The sequence below is a fragment of the Betta splendens genome, chromosome 11 (assembly GCF_900634795.4).
Source record: "Betta splendens chromosome 11, fBetSpl5.4, whole genome shotgun sequence".
Taxonomy (NCBI): Eukaryota; Metazoa; Chordata; class Actinopteri; order Anabantiformes; family Osphronemidae; genus Betta; species Betta splendens.
In genome coordinates this window covers 13922217-13938777 of record NC_040891.2, presented here as the reverse complement: position 1 = coordinate 13938777, position 16561 = coordinate 13922217, and the positions used below count along the sequence as shown (strand labels likewise).

The following is a 16561-nucleotide window of genomic DNA, read 5'->3' as shown; positions in this document are numbered from 1 at the left end:
ATACGTCATGGCATTAGTACGTTACCTCAGAGTAACTATTGTCTTACCTGAAACACCGAGATTTTTAAAAGGTTTTATTCAAAAAGGAACAGACATTAAAAAATACTGTGGCAGCCATATTCTACAGACTGGGGGCTTCATGAAGGGACAGCATTTCTTTACTTTTACAAAATACAGGGGTCATGATTATGCACAATGCTGAAATCTCAGGATGCTTTGGATGAAGTGACATGCCTAAAAAGATGTAGTCTGAAATCAAGAAGGGCAAACAGAGACGTCAGCTTTATGAATTTGACATACACTCAGATCATTTTCCCCAATTGGAATAGTCTCAAGTGTTTGAAACCAACTACTCTTAATAGCAAGCGTGTACAAATGGCATCTTGCTCTTTGAGTAAACCTTCAGCCAAATCACAGCCTGATGGACAGCTGAGAATCCGTTTACTGCTTGTTTGCCACTCAGCGTGATGGGTTGTATTTCATATCTACATCACAAAGATGTTTGATGACTGTCTACAGGCAAAAACAAGTACAACAGAAGGTCAACAGTTTGTCAGGGTGGACCTTCATCTGCCCCAAAGAGGCAGAAGGACCATTTACACTTTTTCACAACTTGAATAATCATTGAACAAATTGTTTAACAAACACCCCGAGTCCAACTTTTCAACTTAGTTTACACTTAAAAATCTGAAACTTCTGATCCAAATGTTCAGGAAGTGTCTTTCTTTGCAGTAGTTTTATTTGTATATGGATTTATTCTGTCCATTTGTGTTTATTGGGCAATTTAAATGAAATCTAATGTAATCATAAACATTTACACAGAAGCTGCTGAACCAGTTCACTTTCTGTCATCACTCTGAATCCCCATCTTCCTCCCCGTCAGGTGTAAATGGTGGATCGTCAGTGGTCTGTTTCTCTACACCGCCGCCTTCTTTCCTCGTCCCCAGATGCAGCTCCCGGACGGTGAGGATGCGGGTGAGCATGGCCTCCATGGTGCTGTCATCCAGAGCGGTGGAGGAGAACCACAGGGGGCTGTTGGGGACGCAGCAGCGCTCAGGGTGAAGGTAGAAAATGTTAGTGCGCTGCTTGACTGACTCCGAGCTGGAAGGGAGAGATGTTGATATCATTTAGCTCGGTAAAGGCTCTAACTACACTTCATATTCACTCAAAACGATCAGATGGGATCTTCTCTTTGATCTCCTGGATGGTATCAACAATGCTTTCAGCACTGTCCCTAGTCACAGGAAGGAACAACGGCACAGGAAGCTGCAGAAAACAGGAACAACAGCAAAGGAAATAGGGGCAATTCAGTTTAATCAAAGGCCATGTCATTTACAAAAGGTTTGCTCAGGTCTGAGTAAAACGACTGAAGAACATACAGGTAGAGGCAGGCCAACGGGCTGGGGTGTGCACTGGCTGTACATGTTCATGGGTACAGGAACATACACAGGCACCGGGACGGGCAGGACCAAGACTTTAGGAAAGGTTTCACCTATAGAGAGGAAATAAAATACAGTTAATACTCAAGTATTAAGCCTTGATGTACTTGAGGGCATTCTGTTCAGGAGTCAGTTCACAGACAAATCTCAACAGAGAGATATGAAGACATGAAGTTTGAACGATGTTGTTAAACATTATAATTATTGGTTTCGAACATAAACTTCAAAATACAATATAATGTGATGTCAACTCACTCCACTCAGGAAAAAGACCTTGTCTTTCATTTTCTGCACCATCATCACTTTTAGGGCTGGCCGGTTCCAGTATATCTAGGAATGAAAAAAAAGAATACTGAGTTCTTTTCAGACAGAGTCGGGTTTGCTATGTGTACAAAAGCGAACAAGCACCTTCTATCTCGATGTCATTCAGAGAGTTTCCTTTAAATCTTTCCAGGGAACCTTCTTCCATTGCCAACAGCAGTTGTGCGATTTTTGCCAGCTCCACAGCTGCCTCTGGCTGCCGGTAATAGCTCTTCTCAGTGCAGATGTTACGGCCCAAAAGCTTAGCAAGGTGCTCCAGCTCATCACTTTCTAGATTAAGAATCTGGAAAACTCTTACAATGCGCTTTTGAAAATTTGCTGAGAGGAGGTACTCTGGGTTCTTTGCATGACACAAATTAATAAAAAGCTTAATGCAAATTCTCCCTCTTAGGAAGCTTGAAGGAGAACCATCGGGCTTTGCAAACACAAAACCATTGTCTTTGTGCACGCCACATGTCATTCTCTTGCTCAAAAGCAGGTTTAATGCATCAACAAGTTTAGAAGTCAACAACACAGGAACATTTCTTCTAGTCTTGTTTGGCATATTTATTTGGACAAAGTGCTTGGAGAGCACTTGAGCAGCGTCTTCCCTCTTCTGGAATGACTCCAATGTCATTTTTGAAACCTCACATGCACCTTTATTTAAAACAACCACCTGTGCCACTATCACTCTGCAAAGTGCAGTGTAGACTTGTGGGCTTTCGTACTTTTTAATTGTGTCAATGGCAGAAGTTAAAGTTGTTTCAAGGCACTTGTACAAAGCCTGCACATCCTGTGTAAATGGTATCGTAGATGGGCGATTTACTTTCGGTGGACTCAACAGATTCTCCTTTTTGTCAAAGGACAAATTTTTCCATTCTTCTTCACACAATTTAATGAATGTCTTTGTGTCTCGCACCATCTCCTCATCAGCATCAGCTTCCGCTTTACTGACAACAACGTTAGCAATTTCTTTTAGTGTTTGTCCTAATGTTAATGCAACACCTGTTTTTTTATATCTCCCCTTTTTCTCATTGAATCCAGCGATGCTTTTGACAGTCTCAACAATCTTGCTGAAATTTTGGGGTTTTAGAGCATCTTTAAAGCTAAATATTGATTTTCCGTGCAGCGCCAACAGGAACTCTCCCATTTGTCTAAGCATCTGTTTGATGTCCTCATGTTTCTCTTGACATCCATCATACTTGTCTGACAGAAACTGTGTCAGCAGTATAAGAACTGCATCATGTTTAACCATAAATGACGTCTCATCACTTGGCAAGCCTAAAATAATCCTCTGCATATCAGAAAGAGGTGCTGTAAACAATGATGATTTTTCAGACTCATGAAAGATCTTTGCCTTGTTTGATGAGATATTGGGACATTTGGAGAAATGACTTGACATGAATGTACGACTGATGAAGCCTTTACAATGCTGACAGTGTGTATGGGTTTCGCCATTCACTGTTTGGGTTTTTGTCCGTCTTTTTGCTTTTAAAACTCCACAGTTGGTCTTCAACACTTTTTGATTATGCTTGTAGTCTCCTCTGTTCCTTAAGTCGTTCAGCAACATTTTCCGTTCCTTTGAATTTTTGGGTAATGCCAAAACCTTTGCGATGTCAGGCTCCTCATCAGCATGCCTTACAAGATGACGAGAAATTTTAGTCATACCTTTTCCACAAACGTAACAATAATTTCTCCTGGACTGATGTACAGCTTTGGGTTCTTCTGTATCCTTGTTATCACAATCATTATCTGAGCCATGTACGTCTGAGCTTGATCCTGCCTCCTCTGGTTTATAGTCACCATCTGAGATCAAAGCAGCCTGTTCAGGTTCATAGTTCCCATCTGAGACACGTTTAGACTTTGGATCACCAAGTTCTTCTTCGTCAGAGCACGAAGCTGCCACAAGCTATAAACACAAACATAAGGACAAGCGACAGGTCACTTACAAAAAAATGATCTATAGCTCTGCTAGTGTGTCATTAAAAACAGCAACCATAGTTCAGTAGAAAAGACTAGACCTCCATTGTTTAAAATAAGTCAAACAACTGGAATGTCTAAAAACTATTAAAGATGTTCACAAACAAACTCTGCCTTTGCGATTTACAGTTGTTTTGAAATTTGTTATGCTATTTGTTGCTATGTAATTGTCACAATACAAAGAAATGGAACAGTTTCATACAGAACCTTAAGCGCTCTTTTCATAGTGTTAACTTACCTTTGAGCGCCATGGGTAAGAGGAGGTCCCGTAGTTGAATGTTATTTCCTCGCCTAGAGATATTTCTCTCAGAGCAAACAGGCACAAGTGTGGAGTCCCCTCAAATTCAACTTTCTTCATTTCACAGTTGGGATTTATGTGATCATCATTCACAATTCTTCCAAGGGTCTTATCCTCTTTTGAAGCATCAATGCTGCAAGCAATGAAACTCATCATACTGTTTTCTTACAAACTTTGTCAATGTTGTTGTTAACCTATAGAAATAATGTGGTGTAAAGTCAGAACAGAAGAAATAACAGATGGCTTACCACCAATGTGTTCCTTTCCAATAAAATTCATACAAGTAATTGTTAAGCGTATCTTCATGTTTTCTTCTGGACTTCCTGGTTTTGAGACGAGAGATTTTTCCACGATATTCAACAACAAATGTTGATGGTTCAATAGCTTGTTGGGTAAACACACCTCTCCCTACACATCATAGATTAAAACAATTAACAGTTGTTCTGCTATTACACACTGTTGTCCTGAACATGTAATCTATAAATCTATAAAAATCTATAAATCTATACACAGATAAAAATCTGTGTACAAGATCATAATATACATTTTCTATCTCTTTTGAATATTATAATAGGATTACACAGATTCCAGCATGTTGATAAACACCAGAAATAATACTTTTACTAGGTATACTTGCTATTAGTAACGTAGAACTACCTTTGAAAGAATCTATAAGCCTTTCCTCCAGAAAGGGTTTGTCCCTGCAGGAGACTATGTGCTCCAGAGCATCCTGCTCAGGAGTCTGCTGCTTTTTCTGCATTTCCATGGCACCTGGAACTGTTAGGAACATGCCAGGTTTTATCAAAATGTTCACTTAATAGGCAATAAACACTGAGATTGACTTAAAAAACAGAGGCAAATAAATATATAACACAGCAGAGTAAAAACTAATCTGAGATGTTTGTTTAATGTTTGGTTTGATGTTTTGCTTTTAGCATATTTAATTAAACCAGTTTTTCTAAATTACAGTTGTAGCTCACTGTTATTATGATGCACACCTATTTTGCTAACATGCTAACTCTTTACAAGCGATAGTTAACAAAGCATCAGCAGTTTACCAACACTTTGCAAACCACGTACGACCTTCTCAATAATCACATACTGAAACATATTAGCGTTACCTTTGCTTCAATTTCCATCAGTACAAGCAAATAGGGTTAAGTACCTCAAACACGGTGGCAGCCATTTACCAATTCTTACGGGGCGTCCCACGCCACGTCATCGTGACGTAGATTTCTTGAAGGGCTTCAGCCAATCACGGAACGTGACTTCCCGCTTCTGTCAAACGGTGAAAGAAAAGGGTTGTATCATTCAGATCCGGATCGGTTTATTTGTCATGTGCAGGTTGACGCTCAGTCAACAATGCAATGAAATATAAATGCACAAGAATGCACACTTACTCTTAAAATATGAGTGCAATAAAAAAACATAAAATACCAATAGAAAAAAGAACATTAAATACAATCACTAAGAATATGTCATTTTGGTTGCCTATCTTTGCAGGTCTGGAAGATAATAATATTTTTGAATTAATATTGCAGAAGTCATGGGTAGCATATTGCACTTATAACAGTTAACATGTTATATTGAGTCTTTTTTGACTTTGATCGAAGTAGTTCCGGTACCACACCGTGATAGAAGCTGGTGAGGAAGCTGGTGTTAATGCAGAACTACTGTAGAGTTTAGACTGTTTGAATGACATCAGTGTTAACTGCAAAAGGGTGGATAACATGTGTTAATCCAATGAGAACGGGTTTACACATTTAAAGGACATGTCTTAAGCTGGAATAGTGATGATGAAGCCTGAGTGAACCTAGTTTCTTAAAACAGGTTAAAGCACTTGATTAAATCGTAATGATAGCGTTTGTGCTGTGCTTGGCTGTATAGTCATGAACAGTGAGGAGGGGCTGAGGACACAGCCCTGCGGTGTCCGGAAACTGAGATGTTTGAACCTTAAAAATGTCGGGGATGCTGGTCAGCGCGTGCTTTCAAAGCCCGACCTGGGACGCCATCAGGCCCAGGTGCTTTATGGGGGTTCACGCTCCTGAAAGTCCGTCCCACTACAGCAGTGTTTAGGGTAAATATGAGGTCGCCTTCGTCTGGTGGCATCAAACCGGGCGTAGAAGGTGTTCAGCTCCTCTGGAAGCGATGCAGTGGCCAGTTCCACCTGCCTGTTGCTGAACTCACAGTCTGTGACAGAGCGTAAGCCGTTCCACAGACATTTTGGGTCTTGGCTGTGGTAAAAAGGCTCCACCTTTTCCCTCTTGGCACAGCTGATGGATGACAACAATAGGTTATGGCATTAGTACGTTAATTTACTGGAAATTATTGTCTTCTGATCATAGATCCAACATCGAGTGTTGGACAAGGTTTTTAAATGCTTTTATTCAAAAAGGAGCAGACATTAAAAAATACTGTGGCAGCCATATTCTACAGACTGGGGGCTTCATGAAGGGACATGAAGGGACAGGGGTCATGATTATGCACAATGCTGAAATCTCAGGATGCTTTGGATGAAGTGACATGCCTAAAAAGATGTAGTCTGAAATCAAGAAGGGCAAACAGAGACGTCAGCTTTATGAATTTGACATACACTCAGATCATTTTCCCCAATTGGAATAGTCTTAAGTGTTTGAAACCAACTACTCTTAATAGCAAGCGTGTACAAATGGCATCTTGCTCTTTGACTAAACCTTCAGCCAAATCACAGCCTGATGGACAGCTGAGAATCCGTTTACTGCTTGTTTGCCACTCAGAGTGATGGGTTGTATTTCATATCTACATCACAAAGATGTTTGATGACTGTCTACAGGCAAAAACAAGTACAACAGAAGGTCAACAGTTTGTCAGGGTGGACCTTCATCTGCCCCAAAGAGGCAGAAGGACCATTTACACTTTTTCACAACTTGAATAATCATTGAACAAATTGTTTAACAAACACCGAGTCCAACTTTTCAACTTAGTTTACACTTGATTGAAACTCCTGATCCAAATGTTCAGGAAGTGTCTTTCTTTGCAGTAGTTTTATTTGTATATGGATTTATTCTGTCCATTTGTGTTTATTGGGCAATTTAAATGAAATCTAATGTAATCATAAACATTTACACAGAAGCTGCTGAACCAGTTCACTTTCTCTCATCACTCTGAATCCCCATCTTCCTCCCCGTCAGGTGTAAATGGTGGATCGTCAGTGGTCTGTCTCTCTACACCGCCACCTTCTTTCCTCGTCCCCAGATGCAGCTCCCGGACGGTGAGGATGCGGGTGAGCATGGCCTCCATGGTGCTGTCATCCAGAGCGGTGGAGGAGAACCACAGGGGGCTGTTGGGGACGCAGCAGCGCTCAGGGTGAAGGTAGAAAATGTTAGTGCGCTGCTTGACTGACTCCGAGCTGGAAGGGAGAGATGTTGATATCATTTAGCTCGGTAAAGGCTCAAACCACACTTCATATTCACAGTGATAATTAAAACACTTGTGCAACATGTAAACTTGTGACTTTAAATGTATGTTGTTGTTTTTATGTTTTAAATCATTATTTTTTTCTTGTACGTAATATAGTCTCAGTTGTAGACCAATCACTGATGTTACACTAACCACTTTGAGAGGTAGAACTCGTAGAGTCTGACAGGACAGCGGAGGGGGTTCTCCGTGTTCTCTGCCATCTCCAGGACTTCGTCTTTATTCTCATCCTCCTTTCGTTTCTTGGCTGGGACCTCTGCATCTGAGAAGACAATACCCATTCACAATACATGTATATTATGTGAATGAGGAGTTTCCTCATTTACTCCTACCTGTCTCTGCCTCAGTCGTGCATATGGGCGGGTAGAACCGCAGGAGCGTCGTCTTCGTGTTGTTTGGGTTGGTTTTGGTGCAGCGCATGACGTGGGCGAAGGACAGCTGGCGGTGCTGCTCCACTGTGGTGAAGCCGAAGTACTTGCAGCAGAAGAAGAGCAGCGTGTTGAGGAGGACGATGGGGGAGTACGCACCCAGCTGTTTACATTCCCACAGATACTCCTCCTCAACTCGAGAGTGGATGTAACCTGGAAAAGGGGAATCAACAGAGAGGTGATGACTGTGGTGACTGGTTGTTGTCATTAGACAGAACCTGGATGGGAGTGATCACTCACCACTGGCTGTGACGGAGGGTGTGAAGGCTTTCAGCATGTTGGTGAACTCAATGGAGAACTTGTTGTAGAAAAGATCCATGAATATGTTCTCCACCCGACCGTTCTCAAACAGGTGCTGCAGAAAGACGAAAGGTTGCAGAACTAAACTGAGTGAAGTTGGGAGAACATCCAGTTCCTCAGCTGAGTTTGTGTAAAGAATGAGATTTAAGAGGAACAGAATATGGTGCCAAAGTGCTGCTTTTCTTGCCTGCTGAATGCCGAGGCAGAGGTAGAAGAGGCTGTCAGGTGAGTACGGCTCTCCGTTTGGTCGTTTCACCTCAGCGATGAAGCAACAGAGGCCGTAGCTCAGCTCAGCTGTGGCGCAGAGAAGAACATCCTCCTTCAACTCTATTGGACGTGCTAAGAGGAAGAAAAGAGAAACGTTTGAGAGCTAGTTCACTTACATTACTACTAAACTATAACTACAATATTTATTATGGTCAGTATGTAAAGAGTAAAATAGAGGAACAGGGAACAGTCTGTGCAGACTTACACCCGAAGCGTGGATTCCGCAGGTTGGGCTGAGTTCTCCTCCACTGGATCCATCGCTTCCAGGCATCAACGCCATACTGACTCCTCAGTTTTGGGATCTCGACAGCCGCAACCTTGTTGGAAGAGGCATTTGTTGATGCGTCTTCAGCTGCTTTAGACGAGCGCTGAGAAGGACGACCCTAGAATGAACGAAGAGGCAGAGAGGGGCTACATCACACACGTCAAATCTTAATATGTCTGTAACCAGGCCTTGTGTCGTTACCCTCTTCACTCTGGCTTTTCTGTGAGCTTGTCGTCGCCGTGGGGGGGCACACGGAGGACTCTGAGCTCGTTGACTGTCTTCTCTCTCTTGGGCCATTCTCTCCAGAGTTTCTGACAAATACACACAAAACTTTTGCATTTTTTAGCATCACTTGGAACAATGTGTGTATGTATACATACATACATACATACATACATACATTCACATATACACACACCAATATATATATATCTATATCTATACCTATGTATATCTATCTCTCTATCTATATAGCTCTCAGTTATTTAACAATTTGATCGTTCTATATGTGGTACAGCTCTTCTTCTCACCAACTGTGAAGTCAGCCTCTATGTCCATGGGACGTGGAGCCGGAGATGAGGGCTCGGAGTAACGCTCGCTGGGCAACGCCACAGAAGCAGCCGTTATGGGGTTGAGCTTCTCCTGAGCGTCTGAAGGTCTGACGCAGGCCTGAAGGCGAGCGGGCGACTTCCGACCTGCATCAGACGAAGTGTCATCCCAGTTGTTGAGGAAACTGGACAAGTCGTCCGTATCCAAGTCGTCACTGTAATTACTGACATGGTCTGAAAAATAAACGGGAGAGTAAATGTTTGTCCAGATAAAACACAATTAGCATCAATAAAAGGGAGACGTGGAGGAGATTAAAGCTAGTTTAAAATTTATTTGCTTACGCCTTCCCGTCTGAGGTAGATTTTTTTCAAGATGAACTGAATAGTTTTAAACATGTAAAGATTTGTTTGTGTTTTTCTTTCCCACCTTCTGGTGCTTGCGTTTCTTGTCTCTCAGTCTCTTTCTCCACAACTTTCTCCTTGGGTCTCTCCCGCTTGGCATCGGTCTCCTGCTCCGCCACCATCTCCGCCATGAGGATGAGCTCGGCCTCAAAAGGGTCAGACGGGATCTTCTCCTTGATCTCCTGGATGGTCTCTACAATGCTTTCAGCACTGTCCATAGTCACAGGAAGAAACATGGGCACAGGAAGCTGCAGAAAACAGGAACGACAGACAAGGAAATAGAGTCATGATGATTTAAAAATGTTTGCTGGCGTCTGAATAAACCAACTAAAGGACGTACAGGTAGAGGCAGGCCAACGGGCTGGGGTGTGCACTGGCTGTACATGTTCATGGGTACAGGAACATACACAGGCACCGGGACGGGCAGGACCAAGACTTTAGGAAAGGTTTCACCTATAGAGAGGAAATAAAATACAGTTAATACTTCATTCAAATATTACAGCTGCAGCTCATCCACCTGTCGTTGGACAGGGGCTTCAGCTGCTGTATCCTTAAGTCACCAAACTCCAAGTGGAGAATCTCACTTGTCTGTGATTCTGCATCAGTGGTCTGGGTTTTGCAGGAGACTCCTTTGTTCTGCACCAGCGGTCTACAGAGCAGGGCCTTGTTCTTCAGGATCTTAGGTGCAGTAAAATGAGGTTTCACAGTATCTGTCTGAACACCAATCTGAAAAAACAACATCTCCACTTAATTGAGCGTATTTCTCCTAGAACACTCCACTCATAAGTAAATCTAACAGCTCGCTGCATATAAAACACACAACACATCTAACTTACATGTCCTGAGCGTTTTGATTGAATTTTAGACACTGTGCCTGTGGAGACAAACAAAAGTATGAATCAGTTTGGAGCAGGGGTGTCAAACTCAAACCAGTCCCTTGCTGGTTTTCCATCCCTTCCACAGAGCCTGTTGATTACCTTAATCAGGTGTGTTAAGTCAATCAGCAGCTGGATGAGCCAACTGACACACCTGTTCAAGGTAACTAGCAGGGAGTTGGAGAACCAACCGGGACACCAATCCACAAGGAACGCAGTTTAACACCTCTGCTTCAGAGAGAATGAAGCATCTGACATACAGAACAGAAGTGTGTGTGTTTGTACTTTTTTCTGCTGGTGTGTCAGAACCCTCAGTCTGTAGGTCCTGAGAACCAGCTAGGGAGACGACGCTGGCGATGACGGGTGTGGGCTCCTCTTTATCTGCAGAGCCAAGACCATAAAACATCATGGAATACTGACACATCTCAATCAAACAGGAGGATGTTTGGTGAAAAGAAGGAACCAAACGTGACACGGAGACAACAACACACCTGTGAGGACCTCGCCCTGCGTGGCTACCGTATCGCTACAGAACTGCAGCAGACAGTTCAGGTCACAGAAGTGTTTGACCTCCCCCATCATGGGGAGACTCTGCCTCAGCCTCCGTTTGCGCCCACAGGTGTCACACTTGGCAACCTGAGAGGAAGTGATGATAAATGGTTCACTGGGAAACCTGATTTGACGAAGTAGCAGCACTGAGGCGTACTTACGTGGCAGAAGAGCATGGTGTATTTGGACCTGCACTCCTCCGAGCAGAACTGCTCCGTGAAGTTCCCGTACTGAGCAGTCACCAGCTTTTTTGACACACAGTGGCAGTAGACGCAGGAGTGACAGTATTCCCCCCAGTTTTTAGTTAGGTCGTGTTTATAAAGGAGCTTACAGCCTGGAAGAGGAGAACAGCTTTATAACACACCACACAGCTTCAAACCCCTGGCACAGCTCATCCGCCCTCTCCTCACCGTCGCTGCAGAAGTGGCAGTCTTTTGTGTCGAATCTCTTGGCGTCTCTGGTGATCTTTTCGATTTTGCAGTACTCACACAGGTTCGTCAGACTGTTGGACTTCTTGAACTCAAGAGAACAGTCCATGCTACACACAAAAACTAACTTGTCCTACAAGCAGAGAGGTGGTAAGAACAATCAGTCCAATCAGTGCCTGTGGCTTTGTCTCAACTCTGAACTTTTGACGATGGTCTGTTAAAAAGCCAAATACCTTGATCTGGATGAGCTCAGGTTTGAAGACTATGTCGCAGGTACACTGGAAGCAGCTCAGTTTGGGCGGGTTGATAGGGGCTTCTTGCTGAGGCTGGGTAGAGGGTGTGGGCTCGATTTGGGCCGGTCCTATGGGCAACTTGGTAAAAACATTCACTTGTTTCTGCGACTTGAACTTTTCCTAAAGCAGCGAAAAAACAAAATGAAGGCGCTGTCAATAAAACCTGTGGTGATGTGAGAACAATCCAGTATGTTTCATCTGGTCTGAGTGTGTTAGCAAGTAAACCTCATACCTGAAAAACCATGACACACGATAGTGTGCAAAAGTTCCTGATGGTCGTGTCAGACATGGCCAGGTGATAGGCTGGGACAGCTTTCTTTCCACAAGTATCACAGTTCAACTGAGCACCTGTCAAAACCAAGAAAAACTCAAAATTAAATGTTTTTTTTAACGTGGAATGCCTGAATCAAAACCCTGTTGTCAGTACCTGATGAACTGACACTCTGGACCATGAAAGCCATTACACAGCTGCTGCTGCAGAACAGACTGACAGAGTCATCGTTGTTCCTATTGTGGATGGTCTCGGACATAGGACGCACTGTGTGGCACATGGTGCAAGGATGAGTCGTCTTAATTTTCTACACCAACAAGGAGGAAAAGAACAAGAAAAAAAGTCTGTTAGAGCAAAATAAAAATACAACAAATCCATTCAAAGCCTCATCTCCAGTTTACAGTCATACATCTGTAGCTTTCTGAAGCATTCAGGTAATTCTGTCAACCAGCAGCAGCTAAACACTGCTCTGACCTAAACAGACCTGAACCTTTCATACCTCTTTCAACTTGGACAGACACTCTTCATTGCACACGGTTTTGTTGCCATCTTCCAACTTGAGCAGGAGCGGTTTGCTGTGGGTGAAGGTGCCACAGCTGGCACAGCCGTTCAAGGACAGGCTGTGCATGCTACGGAAACGCTGGAAGCAGGCGTCACTGCAGAGCTTGTGCACGGTCCCGTTGAGGACCACTTCATGTTTGCTCTGACAGAACAATAACAAACGACCGTTATATTACAGCTTCAAAGCAGTTTATCCTGTTTTATTGGCTATTGATGGGGTGGTTCATAAAAAGTTCATAAAAACGGGGGAGTACTGTTTGACTTACAACACAGTTTCTTGTGCACATGCTGCACAGCAGCTTTGGTGATATTTTTTTGTTGGTGAGGCTTTTGGACGATTCTTTCTTGTAGTTAAAGGACGTAAGGCAGTTCTGGCTGCAGAAATCCTTCGTGGCTCCTTGAGCATCTGGAGCCAGGATGACGTCCTGAGGCCGTAATATCACCCTGAGAGGAAAAAGTGCGACAAGAAGATTTGGATGTAATGTGACTCTATGCTTGGAACCAGGGAAACCATGTTTTCTTTTGATGAACTGACTTTTGGCAGCTGTGGCAGATCTTTGTGACTCCTTTGAGGGGAAGAGATGCGGTGAGGCAGGTGGTGGAGCAGAAGAGCGACGAAGAGCCCCTCCGCTGGTAAGCTGTCTGTCCTTTCATCAGGCCCTTCTTGCAGTGAGAGCAGGACATTTGCGCAGCAGAAGGGTGGACAACAGGCAGCGCTTGTGATTCAGTAGTCACAGAGAAGACTGATCCGATCTTCAAGTCCTCCTGTGAACACCAGAGAGGGGTCAGTGACGGCTTAGTGACTCTGGATCCATCAAACCCCAATGATGATGAGGGTTTGATGTACACAGCTGAACTGCTCGGTAACACCTAAACTTTCATAAGCCTTGGTAAAAGCAGACACATTTCTGACCTTTGCAGCAAGAGGCTCATCCTTCACACTTGTTATAGAAGATGATGAGACCAGAGCGTGTTCATATTCCTCATCTATGGGTTCATCCTTCACCTTGACCAAAGGTGGTGAAGGAGACAACTTCACTGACTGGGCTGCTTCCTCCAACGTCCCCTACAACAAAAGAAAATGTATACTTGATGTCCATACTTTAGACCATTACAAACATGCTATGAAATTATTTGGCAAAAATCTGAAACAGACTTGAGGTGTACATAATAAAAGTATCGTATTTTAGCTTTTCAGCTAAAAAGGATAGGACCCAACTGCTTTACCTGTTTTGCAAGCTTTACAGTTTTTATCCCATTTATCATAGCTGCTGGTGAGCTGTCCCGTCCTACAGAAACACAAGCAAAGGTTCAAAACAAAATAAAGCACAGACGTCAATGCAAAGCATGTTTTCTCTGTAGGGGATTACCTGTACTGGCTGTGGCTTCAGACAATGGAGACATGCTGGACTGAATCAAATCTAAAGCCACTTTCACATCCTCATCTGCTGGTGGTGGCAGTACAGTGGGTTTCACATCCACGCCTTCCACATTAGAGCTGCTGCTCTCTGCCCCTGAGACTATGAGAACATTTTAAATACAATACAATACCTTTTAAGTACCAGGAGTAAATTCATGAACAATGATCAGTCTGTGCTGATCCAGGCATATTTCAAAAGATCAATAGTTTCCAAAATAAAACATTTAACAGACATTTTGCTTGTGCTGCATTTACATATTAAAGCTACATTTGTTTTGTTTACCTGCATTTGAAACAGTGAGTGACTGACTGCTGTCAGTATCCAAACTATTACATTCCTCCTCTTTCATTTGAGCTTCTTGGTCCATCTGATCCACAGCACCAATGTCCATCACCGCATCAAGGTCAGGAGCTATGGAAATGCTCTGCATCCCAGTGGCCTCCATAGTGTCAGAGTCTTGATCCATCTTTTCCTCTGTGTTTCCCTCATCCTTGAGATCAGGATTTGTGTCCATACTCACATCTGGTCCTGAAGAACTCTGATCCAAGTCATTTTGTTTTACGATAATTGTTATGTCATCCACTACAAACTGTCCCTCGGTTTTTACCTCAGTTCTGTCCTCCTCAGCCTCAGAGGAGATACCTGGTTCACAACTGTCAGCTAAAGCAGCACTGCATGTCTCTCCTGCACGTGACGACTGTAAAGGTGATGGATTTAGACGTGATACCGATGTAGGAGAAGTGATCTCATTTTCATATTTTCCCTCTGTTCCTTCCATTTCTTCTTTAGCGGCAACAGGTTTGCTCTCCTCTTCATGCTCAGATAGTCCAGCAGGAGAAGAGCGAGGAAACTCTGTGTCTCCAACATGTGCAGCTTCCATGGACTCCATATCTTTGTCTTCTTTAACCTTTGTAGACCAATATACAATTAATAAATTTACACTGTATTTTTGAAAATAGAAGCTTCAGAAGTACTTGATGCACGTTACCTGTTGTAATTTGTTTATACATATTTGGCTTTAAAACAACACATGTAAACAGCACATTTCTGCAATGTAAACACAAGTAAGCTAACACTGCTGCCCAACCACTGCTCTAAGACATCTACAGCCTAACATTAGCATAAACCGACCGGATTAAATAGATAATTGCCTCTGCAAACAATGCTTCTGTACCTGTACGATGTTATGTTACTAAAATGCCAACAGGAGAAAACTAGTTAGCTGAGCGTTGGCTAAGCTAAGGCTAAGTTAGCCTGATGCCTACAAATAAGCCCGCAGTAACATATAGTTAGAGAGGTCTACACATCACAACAACTAGCCACAAAGATAATGTATTAAGTGTTCACTTCAAATCCGTGGGGGGGGGGGGGGCTTTTCATTCAACACGGTTCTAATTATGATCGTTACAACATGCAGAAAATTACCGCGCCAGCCACTTCATTGGTGGCCAGACATTGTTGTCCGTCTCCTGCTTCCGTAGTCGCCATGTTTGCGCCTAAAGCCCGTCCCTGAAGTTTTGCAAGTAAAATGCGAATCTGCGCGTTTAGAGCAGACTTTGCACAAGCGAAACTGAGAAATACTTTCCCATGCCTACAACTACATCATTTGCGTACAGTGTTTTTTTGCAGGATGTCCGTCTTCTTCTACTTACTGTTGGTTTTTAGCAAACGTGGAGCGCTCACTTCCGCCCCCACAGGCCAAACAAGGCATCACACCGAATACTCAACGCAAAACGTGAATGCTGTTTTAGTTTTTCATTTTTTTAAAATATAATCCTTAAAATGCACAATATTTAATGCAAAACACAGTTGAAGGAGAAAGGGAAACACAAATAAAAGCTTTCAAGGTGCCTGAACACAGAATAACCAAAATCCAGCAAAGGTGATGCTCTAAAACATTTTTTATTAGAAGAAGAAAAGGACAAAAAATGCCTGGTGGTTTGGTCTGGGCTTTGGACTTTATTTTAAGTACTGCTATATAAGTGATGATCAGCCAGGATGTGAACAAACACATCTCTTTTCTTCACAAAGGAATGGAAGCAGTGGCTCATTTTATTTATATTGCATGTTATACATTCAGGCAGCAGAAGACTCTGCTGGTGGTTCTTTTTGGAGCAATAGACAGGTCATCTTACTGTCCAGCTCCTCCATGAAGCCTTCATCCACAGACTCACTGTCCACCTCGTCTCTCTCTGCCTCTGTGGGCAGAAACACATGAAGATGAGGACGAGCCGGGCCGACAGCAGCAGCAGCGACAGGCTCCGGCACGGCGGGGCCTTCACTGCAGCTGGGTCCATAAGGTTTACCAGTGACAGATAAGGGTTGTTCATACGGTGAGGATTTGTTGTGATCTCGCATCACTAGAGGTCGTAGGTCACCAGCCTCTGCTTCACGGGTGTGTCTGTGCGACTGACGTCTCACTGGTGTTGACTTAGAGCTGAGCTGCATCGGCCGGGAGAAGTGAACATAGTTCTGGGCCT

General features: G+C 43.2%; 2 protein-coding genes across 4 annotated transcripts; both read right to left on the bottom strand.

Annotated features, from left to right (window-relative positions):
* Positions 1-59: 59 nt before the first annotated feature.
* Positions 60-5255, bottom strand: LOC114865610 (histone-lysine N-methyltransferase NSD3-like). Of its 2 annotated transcripts, none has more exons than XM_029166876.2 (8): positions 5139-5255; positions 4675-4794; positions 4266-4425; positions 3958-4150; positions 1848-3648; positions 1695-1769; positions 1380-1492; positions 60-1266 (listed from the first exon to the last, which is right to left on the bottom strand). In XM_029166876.2, exons 2-8 carry the CDS (start codon positions 4781-4783, stop codon positions 1162-1164), a joined length of 2556 nt encoding a protein of 851 aa, XP_029022709.1. In that variant the 5' UTR covers positions 4784-4794; positions 5139-5255; the 3' UTR covers positions 60-1161. The 2 variants fall into 2 exon arrangements, with proteins under 2 accessions (XP_029022709.1, XP_029022710.1); XM_029166877.2 differs by having other exon boundaries at positions 3408-3648.
* Positions 5256-6382: 1127 nt separating this feature from the next.
* zmym4.1 (zinc finger MYM-type containing 4, tandem duplicate 1) lies at positions 6383-15731 on the bottom strand. Of its 2 annotated transcripts, none has more exons than XM_029166874.3 (27): positions 15507-15731; positions 14364-14988; positions 14031-14180; positions 13888-13949; positions 13574-13726; positions 13196-13425; positions 12927-13104; positions 12599-12802; positions 12256-12406; positions 12061-12176; positions 11769-11948; positions 11518-11668; positions 11269-11441; positions 11050-11194; positions 10844-10939; positions 10520-10557; positions 10268-10409; positions 10024-10136; positions 9709-9931; positions 9264-9515; positions 8935-9044; positions 8674-8851; positions 8389-8540; positions 8142-8256; positions 7806-8054; positions 7609-7735; positions 6383-7405 (listed from the first exon to the last, which is right to left on the bottom strand). In XM_029166874.3, the coding sequence occupies exons 1-27, from the start codon at positions 15567-15569 to the stop codon at positions 7156-7158; spliced, it is 4626 nt and encodes a 1541-aa protein (XP_029022707.1). In that variant the 5' UTR covers positions 15570-15731; the 3' UTR covers positions 6383-7155. The 2 variants fall into 2 exon arrangements, with proteins under 2 accessions (XP_029022707.1, XP_029022708.1); XM_029166875.2 differs by lacking the exon at positions 15507-15731 and adding an exon at positions 15070-15419.
* Between the last annotated feature and the right edge of the window lie 830 nt (positions 15732-16561).